At 40.0% G+C, this 12,920-nt stretch overlaps 1 protein-coding gene across 1 annotated transcript in view; it reads left to right on the plus strand.

Annotated features, from left to right (window-relative positions):
* The first annotated feature begins 539 nt into the window (after positions 1–539).
* LOC115223380 (RNA exonuclease 1 homolog) overlaps positions 540–12,920 on the plus strand; it is an 85,098-nt gene continuing 72,717 nt past the window's right edge. The window contains exon 1 of the mRNA XM_029793888.2: positions 540–1,181. Within this exon, the coding sequence (XP_029649748.1) occupies positions 1,067–1,181 (115 nt within the window). The 5' untranslated portion in view covers positions 540–1,066. The remainder of the gene's footprint in view (positions 1,182–12,920) is intronic.

The raw sequence follows: 12,920 nt of genomic DNA on the forward strand, positions 1-12,920 counted from the left end.
CGGAGTAGACAAGTCAATGCATCCAGAGGAATTTGTGTGGATGAGAGGTTGGATGGATGTGGGGAGAAACAGGGGGCGTAACTCGGCAATCAAGGGGCACGACTCAGGGAGATTAATCTGTGGTGTTGGGGATTATTTAAAATATATTGAAGGGGGACGGGCTAAGTAAAAATTAATTAGGAAAACAAAGGAAAATGAGCAAATTATAATAACAAATGAAAAATCAAACAACAAAATGTGGAAAAGATGCAAACTCATTATTCATTCTTCTGCAAAACGTTTAATCATTAAAAAAAAAAAGATAGAAAATAAAAATATCATAATAACTCAATTAAGAAATAAATAGTATGACATATATATATATATATATATATATATATATATATATGGTGGGGGTGAAACTATAAAAACTAAATTTCTCATAAAAGTCTCGTATGAACGTTAATTACATTGAACGAGAACTGGTGTCGCGTTGGCTAATCGAGTATGAAAAGCCAGTCACAGGAAAAGAGAATTGTTGGTCGGAATGGGCTGTAATGGTAAATTAATATAAAACGAACACAAAACAAATATTAGTGCTATATTTACATATGTATATATGTTGTTTTTGTATTGACGTAGATTTCTGTTAGAGAAAGAGAAAAATAGTACGGCAGTTTTATACTAAAAGCGGACAAAGATAGAAATAGATAAAGAAAAAGAGAAGTAGACGTTGAGAGAGGGAGTGAGTGTGTGAGAGTGCGTGAGTAGGGGTAAGAGTAGAGTTGTAAAGGTGTTGCAGCGACCACCTCACTTGCAAGTCGAGCGACATGTTTGTCTGACTATGGCTGCCCGTCGAGAGACATTGATTGCAATTTTGGTCTACATTTGGCCAAGTTGACCATGTCTCAGCGAAACAAGCAGCTACAGCAAAAGCAGAAAGACAGCCAGAGCACAACCATAAACGAAAAGACAGGGTGAGAGATAGCTATAGACATAAGAGACATATTATAAAAGAGAAAGAAAAAAAAGGCTACGACTAGAGAGAGAGGAAAAAAAAGGAGAGAGAAAAACCACAGATGAAAACATGTTCCCCTCGTCCGGGTATTTCCGTGGTTTAGACTGCCCTTTTTATGCCAGTGGCCTGTGTGAGAGACCTTACTGCCACTATAAACATTCGAAGCAACCACCAACGGATAAAGGTAAAGACAACAAACCCAAACTCATCCTCAAAATATATAATTATTCCTCAACCACAAAGTGCTCTGATAAATACATGCATACAGAACATATATATATATATGTTGCATGTATGTGCTTGAAGGTTGCATATACGCGTGTGTGTGTGGGTATATATATATATATATATATATATTTGTGTGTGTGTGGTGTGTATGTCTGTGGAATATATTGGAGTGTGAAGTAATTGGTGAGTTCATCTCTGCGTGTGTCATTGATGTGTATCGTTTGTTGATGTTGATGTCTGCCGTGTGTTTATGTGCGTCGTGAGTGGAGTTTGGAGAATGTTTACGTGTTTTCGGTGCTGCGTATATACTGCCTTACCTTATGATGTTTATATATATATACGCTCTTGCCACATATATGCATACATACACACACACACGCATACAATATATAATCGGCAGAAGTTAGAGTGACTCAAGGTCCGAAAGTTTCGTACGTTTGCACTTATCAAACGCACGAAACTCGCGACCCTTGAATCACCAAATTCTGCCGATTATATATATATATACATGTTTGAGCTCTTTTTTTGTTTGTTTTTGCCTTACCAAGCCTGTCTATAGAGATAGGCTGTTTTGTTTATCTTGCACTATTATTGTATGTATATTCATGAAATCGCTGTTATAAAGGATGCGTTTTTGACAAATATATTTGAAACTGAAATGAGTGTATGTTTTATATATGTATGTGTATATATGACCTTCTTTTTAGTGTGTATATAAGTAAATATATGTGACTGACAGCTCCAGGAATCTGCACTCGAATGATGCATCATTTGCGTGCATCGTTTTATGAATTGAGTCTCATAAAAGGCATTTGGTGATGCATTTTATACCAATTCCCCTGTCGAGCCGTCACCTCTCCTATTTACTTCTTCGCTTCCATCGTCATCATTTCATCATCACCATAATGAAATGCTGAATATTTTATTCTCGGCTTACGCCCTCACTATCATCACCTCCACCGCCACTATAACTTGCAGACCATCCCCGCCATTTCTCATCATCATTACCACCAGCAGCATCGTATAATTTTTTTTCTTCTTCCCCAATCCCCACCAATCCACCCGAGTATATCTCGGTGCTGGAAGAGAGACACGACGAGGGCGGGGCAAAAGAAGAATAAACACAGCTGAAAGGGGTAGGTCGCTGTAGGGTTCGATCGATCGATTAATAATCAGCTAGCCGAGTTGTCTCGTATCATTCCCAGGGCAAGTTTCCACGCCTTGTTTGTTGTTTAGCCCCAGGTCAGTTCTGATCAATGAAAAGCATTGCAGCCGTAAGCAAGTATGTCCCTTTTATTTTTTGGCAAGTATATTTGTACTCTGAACGATATTATGAAAAGTGTCTCTTTTATTTTTACGACAGTGGGATATGGTTTGAGGGAGTTGCTTACTACTTTTAGCTAGTCGAACAACCGTGTAGAGAGGTTCCTTCGTTTGCTCCTATAAGGAATATTTGTTCTTGTTTTAAGTTAGTCGTTGTTTGTTTTCTTATTTATAATCCCACCCTTAACACCCGACGACACATGCACGCGTGTGAACCACGTAACCATCGTTTTGACGTTTCTGTAGCCATGCGGCCAACAATAAACCTGTCACACATTTTGCTTGCAGAATGACATTTCTCTGTGCATCTCAAATGTGACATCTCGTCCGAGTCAAGTCAACTCTCTCTCTCTCCTTCTCACTTCACACCTCACTTAACAACAATTCTGTTAGTGTTCCTTGGTTGATATGCCTACCTGGACAGCAGCACCTATTTAGTCTCTGCGTTTCAAACCATACTTTCTTTGTGTGTGTTGTTGCTTTTGGGGTTCTTTTTTTTTTTTCCACTTGAGTATCATATATTTATCTATTTGCCTTTTCATCACGCGCCTGCCCATCACTGAAAATGCAAACTTTCTCTCCCGCATGCATCAGTGGGATTACCTCCTTCACACCTAATTTCGCTTTTTTGTTGCCTACTTGGGATGAAAATCGCCGTTATTTATACATCACTTGCTTTCGATTCCATTACTAATTTACGACATATATATCTAGGCAACGAAATTTATCCCAGCCAAACATCCGAGTTGTCCGCATATTTGAGTTGATGCTTTTCTTCATAGTGTTTACTATTCCAGTACGTTTGATTAATTTCAAGTCTTCTGCAGATCAGGGTGTACCTGTCGTTGAACCGACAACAGAAATACTAAAGGTTTTGCCAATTTCGCTTTCATACCTTTGAGTTTTCTGTGACTTCTGCTACCGAGCGAGTATATTTATCTAAGACAAACGTACTGGCCATGTTCACCTTGAAATCTTTTGACTCAAGCTGAAGTTTCTTGCTGCTGGTGTTTATCGACAGCTTCTACATTAGAAACACCCGATTTGCTGCAGTACAAACAATATAGTCTTGAATACAATGCGATCTTATCCCTTATACGTAACCCTTTTGTACAGAAGAATCGGTATCTTTTTTACTCGTTGGTGCGCTGCGTTGAAGGGTTTTAGTTGAACAAATCGACCACGGGACTTTTGAAGTCTGCTGCTTATTTCTTCCAGCTCCTTTTTACCGAACAGCTCAGTTACGGGAACGTTAACACACCAACAAGGGTTATCAAAAGGCGGTGGGGAACAAACAAGCGAAAAAGCATACAAACATGCATGCATTTATATACATATGTGTGTGTGTGTGTGTGTGTGTCTGTAATGGGCTGCTACTCTGGTTCTGTCTACCAAATTCACTCACAAGGCATTTGTCGGCCACGAGCTATAGTATAAGATACTTGCCCAGGGTGCAATGCAGTGGAACTGAACCTGCAACCATGTGGCTGCAAAGCAGGCTTCTTAACCACCCAACCATAGCTGCACCTATTATTATTTAAATTGTTCTCGTGTTATAAGCAAATACATGTGCATACAGTTTGTCATTTTGATTCGGTCTTTGAATCAGGTGGAGAAGGACCAAGAAAAGAGAGGTGTTCGTTGATATCTTCCACATTTCGTACAGTTTAGTCAGATTTGATCTTCCTTTTAAACACCCTTGTATAGGTGGGTTGTGAATTTAAAATAGGTTGCAGGCAATTTGTTGTCTTTAGGGAGGAAAAATAAGACCCATATTTTATCAAAATTCTATTGGTCCTTTTAGCTGTCTGACAGGTGTCAAAGGGCCACTTGGATTGGGTTTTTTGTTTTCTTTCATTTTTTTTTTACTTTGGTGAATAGCACCAATTGACTGTTTTTAGGATGTAAGACTGGTGGGAGGAAATTATCCTCAGATCAGAGACCTATCTTGGATGCTTGTAATACAGTAGACTCTGCTAAAGACACCCAAAATTCAAGTACTTGTGTTGAACCAGTGCTTCTTAACAGGAGTCCACATGACCCTTGGGGGTCCTTATAAGATTCAGTTGTTATAAATTATGTGCAATAAATTGATTATATTTGTACAATAAACAAAATATTTTAACAATTTTTTATACAATCCCTAATAATTATAAAAATATAATGGAATTTCTTAAATATCCCATGGCTTTGGGGGTCCAATAGATTTTAATAAGAATCTGAGGGGTCCATAGATAAAAAAAATTAAAAAGGGTTGAGAACCACCGTGTTAAAGTGATCAACAGTCAAAATTATCTGTAATGCACTAGCATCTTATCCCTGAAGAGATATCTCTCTCATCTGCTTCACACTATAATAACAGAGCTAACCACTGGCCCTTATGACCTTTGATGCTTAAATGAAGTTTTACGTTTTCCATTATTTTTATTCTTGGTCTGAGCAGGTGTCATAAATAAGCTGTTCGTGAAATATGTTCAGGGCCAACACTATACTGCATAAATTCAAGATGTTCAAGATCACCCTTTTTCTAACTGGTTGGCATGGTTGGTATGTTGAAATTGCAACCACTGCACAGGACCGTCTTTATTTAAGCTGTGCTAGAGCGTCTCTGATGTCAATCAACTTGCTGGAAATAGCAACCGAATCTCTTGAGTTTTAAATAAGGAAAGGGCTCTTTAGATAAGCTTGATATTCCTTGTCCATCAGGGATTGAGCATCCAGATTACTCTGTCAAATGATCATTTAATTACATTTGTTTTGAATTAATCATGCATCATCTCATCACCTCAAGATTTCAAAAATGGTATTGTAGGATAGGTGTGAGAGGCTGAATCTGGTCAGTTTAAATATAAAACCAGTAGAATATTTGGCTGCATATGAGTGGTTTAAATGCTGAAAGGTTTAAAAAAACAAACAAGGGTTACATTGAAGTGAACTCTCAACAGCAGTGTCCTTTGTTGTCAGCAATACAGCAGACAGGGTTGATGTTTTGGCCATTTCGATACTACGCACTTCTGCCTGGCTGGTGCTACATTCGGGATGTATGTAGTACTTTCTACAATATTGATTGCCAACTTGTGTACTGTGCAACATGAACCAGTCTCTGTTGCCCCATAAATCTGTCTCAGCCAACCCTCCACCCAAAGGCCAGAGCCACCTCCTAAAAATGAGTCCTGCCATGTCCCAGCCTCCAACCTCCACATCTCTGCCCCTCATCCATTTCACTTGCACTCATCTGCATACTTCTCCATCTTCCCTTCTTGCTTCCTCCATTTTCACCTCTCATGATGCTGTCAACACTGTGCCACCCTTGATGCCTGAACCAAATCAGATATTCTCCGCAGCTAATATCCTACCAAACACTAAAGGAGAACAAATTGTTCCCCGTCTCTTTGTGTCCCCCACCACCCTCGCCTTTACAAAATGGTTTAGTTGTAGACATACAATCTGGAAAGCTCTTTTTAAAAATGGGATAGTCATGATTGGAATGCCTGATTATAAGTCTGTTCAATTGAGGTTAATTTGGGGCTAAAATAATATAATCAACTCATAGAAAAGAAACTAGGGCAACATCGATACTTCCTGATGCTTTCAGCTTGTACACAGAAAAAGAAACATCCTGCAATGTTTACACACACACACACACACAGACATGAAGAAAGACGCTCATAAAAAGATGCTCTTTTGTGTGTGTGTTTCTTTTTTACTACAGCCATTTAAATCTGAACAATGGCAGTCAGATTAATATTTCCTTCTTGCTACAGCCATTAGCCATCTCCCACTGGTTTCTTATATTTTTGTTGATGTTTATTTGTAACTTCTGTCATACTGAAAGTCATTTCCATCTCTTAACCCTAAACATAACATCCAAACAATGGTTTAAACCAACTCCTGGAAGAACAAGGTTCCAGATATTTCCCTTTTTGTTTTTTCTCAGCCTTCTTTGGTACTTTTTAATTATGCATATGAAGTGTTCATGGCAGTGATGAGGGCAAATATATACACATTAATAGATGTATATAACTGTAAGTACATATATGTATATAAATGTGCATGTGTATATGTACAAACACACGCACACACATACATACAGACATCTGTGCACACACACACACACACACACACACACGTATATATATATTCTTGTCTCAGTTATTAGACTGCGACCAGGCCTCGGTGCCTAGGGTTAAACTAATACCCGCTTCGTCATGCTTGTTAAAATCGCTGAAAGACAAGCACCAAATTCAAAGGATAGAAGTGTATAATTACACATAAATAAAGATATCATTATTAATAAATGGCTAGCAAACATAAAAACAAAAAGGGTGAATTTATAATTAAGGGTACCAGATAGTCCCATCGTTGCTAGAGATAAGAGTCGAAAAAGACTCAAATGAGCTGCAATATCACTGCAAGTTTAACAAGCTAACCAGTCACTTATATTATTATTATTTATTAATAATGATACCTTTATTTATGCATAATTATACACTTCTATCATTCGAATTTGGCTCTAGTCTTTCAATACTTTTAACAAGCATGACAAAGCAGGTATTCGTTTAACCCCAGGCAGGGAGACCCATTGATGAGAATTAAGAGTTAATATCTCAGAGTTCGAAATCACGTGTTATGAGTATATCTGCAAATTCACTCCTCAATTTTGTCAGCTTGTGAAATTTACAGTGATATTGTGGCTTATTTGAGTATTTTTCGACTCTTATTTCTAGCAACACTGGTTCTTATGCTCTTAATTATAAATATATATATATATAAGGTGCAGGTGTGGCAGTGTGATAAGAAGTTCACTTTCTAGCCACATGATTCTGCCTTCAATTCCACTGCATGACACCTTGGACAGGTGTCTTTTACTATAGCCCCAAGTTGACCAAAGTCTTGTGAGTGGATTTGGTGGACAGAAAGAAGTCAGTCGTGTGTATGTGAGTGCATGGTAGTTGTAAATGAGTGTCCCTGTCATACAAGCAGTGTCATTCATTTCCAGTATATTGTGAAAACATATTTGGCCATAGAGAAACATTACCTTGCTTGGAAAGAAGTGAATGCTGATGACAGGAAGGGCATCTGACTGTTGAAATCTGCCTCAATTTAACTCTGATCAAAGCAAGCATGGAAAAGTGATCTTAAATGATGACGGTGATCATCATCATCGTTTAACGTCTGCATTTCCATGCTAGCATGGGTTGGACGATTTGACTGAGGTCTGGCAAACCAGACTACAATCTGATCTGGCAGAGTTTCTACAGCTTGATGCCCTTATATATAATTTTTATATGTTAAAGGTTGGCATTTCCCTTGAAAATTTGGTTATATAAAATGTTGTCCTATTGAAAAGTGTTGAACAGTCGGTCAGTTTGATGTTTAACTGTTTTTATACATTATTCATTTAAATATACAATATATATATATATATCTGTTCATCCTTCAACATCTTATCTTCTGTACTGGCATGTTTAGATAGAGGAGGTATTTGTTATAGGATTTTTACAGTTGGATGCTCATTCTGTCACCAATCCTTTTCTGATTTTCAAGTGTGTGGGGGGTGGGGCAGTATGCCAAAGAACAGATGCAACTAGGTTAGGTCGGAGGGTTGTTGCCTGAATGGTGCAAAAGTGTCATCCATCAGGAACAGCAGCGAATCACCAACAAATAGGACTACAGCAATGCACTACAACAGCACATGCCCCACACCCTCACCTCTGTGTGTGTGTGTGTGTATAATATATATATATATATATATATATCATCATCACTTAATACCCACGTCCCATGTTGGCATGGATGGGACTATATATATCATTATCATCATCATCATCATTTAGCGTCCGTTCTCCATGCTAGCATGGGTTGGACGGTTCAACTGGGGTCTGTGAAGCTTCATCAGGCCCAGTCAGATCTGGCAGTGTTTCTACGGCTGGATGCCCTTCCTAATGCCAACCACTCTGTGAGTGTAGTGGGTGCTTTTTACGTGCCACCCGCACAGGTGCCAGACAGAGCTGGCAAACGGCCACGAACGGATGGTGCTTTTACATGTCACCAGCACGGAGGCCAGGCGAGGCTGGCAACGGACAAGAACGGATGGTGCTTTTACGTGCCACCAACACGGGGGCCAGACAGAGCTGGCAAACGGCCATGAAATGGATGGTGCTTTTACGTGTCACTGGCACGGGGGCCAGACAGGGCTGGCAAACGGCCACGAACGGATGGTGCTTTTACATGTCACCAGCACGGAGGCCAGGCGAGGCTGGCAACGGACAAGAACGGATGGTGCTTTTACGTGCCACCAACACGGGGGCCAGACAGAGCTGGCAAACGGCCACGAAATGGATGGTGCTTTTACGTGTCACTGGCACGGGGGCCAGACAGGGCTGGCAAACGGCCACGAACGGATGGTGCTTTTACGTGTCACCTGCACGGGGGCCCTGATGTTGATCGACCTCAATTTGGTTCTGCTTTCTGATATATGTATTGATTTGGTTTGATTTTGATTTTGACTATACTCTTTTAGTTGTTTCAGCCATTTAACTGCGGCCATGCTGGAGCACCACCTTTAGTCGAGCAAATCAACCCCGGGACTTATTCTTTGTAAGCCCAGTACTTATTCTATCGGTCTCTTTTGTTGAACCGCTAAGTGACGGAGACATAAACACACCAGCATCAGTTGTCAAGCAATGCTAGGGGGACAAACGCATACACACAAACACACACATACATATATATATATATATTGGCCTCCGTGCTGTGGGCACGTAACAAACACCATCCGATCGTGGCCGTTCGCCAGCCTCATCTGGCACCTGTGTCGGTGGCACATAAAAACACCATCCGAGCGTGGCCGTTCGCCAGCCTCGTCTGGCACCTGTGTCGGTGGCACATAAAATCACCCACTACACTCTCGGAGTGGTTGGCGTTAGGAAGGGCATCCAGCTGTAGAAACACTGCCAGATCTGACTGGCCTGGTGCAGCCTTCGGGCTCCCCAGACCCCAGTTGAACCGTCCAACCCATGCTAGCATGGAAAGCGGACGTTAATGATGATGATATATATATATATAATATATATATATATATATATATATTATATATATATATATATATATATATATATATATACACACATATATACGACAGGCTTCTTTCAGTTTCCATCTACCAAATCCACTCATAAGGCATTGGTCGGCCCAGGGCTATAGCAGAAGACACTTGCCTGAAATGCCACGCAGTGAGACTGAACCCGGAACCATGTGGTTGGTTAGCAAGCTACTTACCACACAGCCACTCCTGCATATATATATATATATATATATATATACGAGGGGCGTTCAATAAGTAATACCCCTGACCCACTTCCCATAGCAGTAGAGCAACGAAACTTGCCACAGTTATTCTTTTTCTACATAGGAACCACCCAGAGTTACGCATTTCTCCATCATTTGATGCGGCTCTGGAGACCGTTTTTGTAGAAGAACCCAGCTTGGTCCTCCAACCTCAACGTGACTTCAGAAATCAAGGCTGCATCATCTGGGAAACGCTTTCCTTTCAAAAACAACTTCATGATTGGGAAGAGGTGAAAATCAGAGGGTGCAAGGTCAGGAAAGTAGGGGGGATGGGGAGGAGTTCATAGCCATACGCCTGTGCTTCTGATCTGGCGACAAGCGAGTTGTGGACCAGAGCGTTGTCCTGCAAGAGGAGGATGCCTTTGCTGATCTTGCCCCGCCTCTTGATTTTGATAACTTCTCTTAATTTCCTCAAAAGTGAAGCATAATAGGCTCCTGCAATTGCGGTACCCTTTGCCAGGAAATATGTCATCACTACTCCATCCTGGTCCCAGAAGACTGTGAGCATGACCTTGCCAGCAGAGGGCTGCACCCTTGCCTTCTTTGGAGGGGGTGAGTCATGGTGCTTCCACTGCATTGACTGGGCTTTGGTCTCTGGATCATCGTGATGGACCCAGGTTTCATCCTGTGTAATCAGTCTTTTGAAAAATTTTGACTCATCTTCTTGGCACATCTCCAAATTCACCCTCAAGCACTCGACGCGTTCTTGCTTCTGGAAAGGCGTGAGCAACCTGGGAATCCATCTGGCAGACACCTTTTGCATATGCAAATGGTCATGAATGATAGTTTCCACAGACCCGGTACTAATCTTGACCTCATGGGCTATTTGGCGAATAATTATGCGTCAATCTTCGAAAATGGCAGCCTCAACTTGACGGACAGATGCCTCATCAATGGCAGAAGGGGGCGACCAGATCTGGGAGCTGTTTCCACAGAGTTCCGACCATGTTTGAATTCACGATGCCAGTGTTTTACAAGGTCATATGATGGGGCATCATCACCATAAGTTACTTTCATTTCATCAAAAGTCTCCGTGGTGTGCGTCCTTTCAAATACAAAAACCGGATCACTGCGACACTCAACAGGCTCCATTTCACACTTGACTCGGTTCAAACACCTGTAAATCAGAAACCACAATTAATTCAGAGCTGTAATTTGCCACTTACTCTATAGAGATATAAATGATTGCACATGCAAAATTTCAGCTAGATCAAACAACTGCAAGTGGGTCAGAGGCATTACTTATTGAACGTCCCTCGTATATATATATATATATATATATATATATATATATACACATAAAACAAGTGATGGGGATGAAAAATGGAATATACAAGACTTTATGACTCCCAATGATTGTTTTGGCCCTTCACCAGTGGGATCCTGTACAACTGGTTATGGTGCATCCCTCAGTACAGAAGCGTCTCATCAGGTGATTTTTCAAGGGGAATCTCGTGAAATAAACCCTGTTTCACTCAGTTTTAATATAGCATGTTGTTAGTGACCGTAGGTTTAAGCCCCTTGGGCAGGAATGGCAAGGGACAGATTCCATTGCACTGTTATAAATAGTTGTTTACATGTATTTAGTTGTAAATCAGTGACAGGGGGTAAATAAAAAAAAAAAAAGTAATATACAATAAAGTAAAACAATTATATGCGTAAGTAGACATCCAGATACTTCTGTACCCACACTTGTGGTCCTGTGCACGCACACACACACTCTCACTCGTGCAGTTAAGTAGATGTTCTTAACTCTCTGAGAGGCATCCACCCTGTCTCATCCCCTACTGCCATACCAGGAACAGTGTTTCACATGACTGGAACGCGGTCATCTTTGTTGTTCATATATCTTTTTATGGCTATTGTATACACACCCTCATATACATATCAACATACACTTATCTATCTATCTATCTATATATATATATATATATATATATATACACTTTATTTAAAGCAGCAGAAAATTCAACAAAACCTGTTACTCTGAGTTTCCCGTTGCCGGCAACGGGAGAGTAACAGGTTTTGTTGAATTTTCTGCTGCTTTAAATAAAGCATATTACTCTACCACTGGTATTTGAGTACTCTTTTTTCCTCCTTGTTTCACATTTATGTGTTTACTCCGATATATATATATATATATATATATATATATACACACACACACAGACACACACACAAGTCTGTTTATATATATATATATATATACACATACATTCACAAATGTATATATACACACACATTCACAGGTGTGTATATACACACATCTTCACAAGCGTGGGTGTGGAAGTATCTGGATGTCTACTTATTCATGTAATTTTTTACTCTTTTGTATATTTCTTTTTATTCTTTACTCCCTGCCATTGATTTACAACTAAATGCATTGTAAACAACTGTTTATAACATTGCAACGGAATCTGCCCCTGGCCATTCCTACCCAAGGTCTTAAACCTACAGTCACTAACGACATCAAAACACAGAGAAATAGGGCTTATTGAATGAGATGCCCCTTTAATGAGACTCTTCTGCACGAAGGATTCAATGGAAGATGGGTTGAAATGATCATCATGAGCAAATAGAGTTTTTCATATATTCCATTTTGCATCTCTCTCATTTGTTATATACTCAACAAACACTGAGGAATTCCTGAAGTGGATCCTGCAGCAGTTGCTTAGATACCATGGATGACATCAGGTAACCATAGACAGTGGACATGCTTTATTAGCTAACTTACTTGGCACATACTCAATGCTTAAATAATTTCTTATATATAATATCCATTCACACATACACGCACATATGTAACCTACACCAGTGTCACATAACCAGCCAACTAGAAAAGGACCCTTGGATCTTAGGGCGACATGCCATGCTTGAGGAGACTTATTGAGTCAAGTACATCAACATCAAAATAAATATCAAATCACAATCAAATGGAAATTGTAGTTGTGGTCCTCATGCCGGATCCAGCCGCTTTGACTGGCTTCTGTGCTGGTGGCATGTAAAAAGCACCATCCAATAA

This window comes from Octopus sinensis, linkage group LG23, assembly GCF_006345805.1.
Source record: "Octopus sinensis linkage group LG23, ASM634580v1, whole genome shotgun sequence".
In the NCBI taxonomy this organism is placed as follows: domain Eukaryota; kingdom Metazoa; phylum Mollusca; class Cephalopoda; order Octopoda; family Octopodidae; genus Octopus; species Octopus sinensis.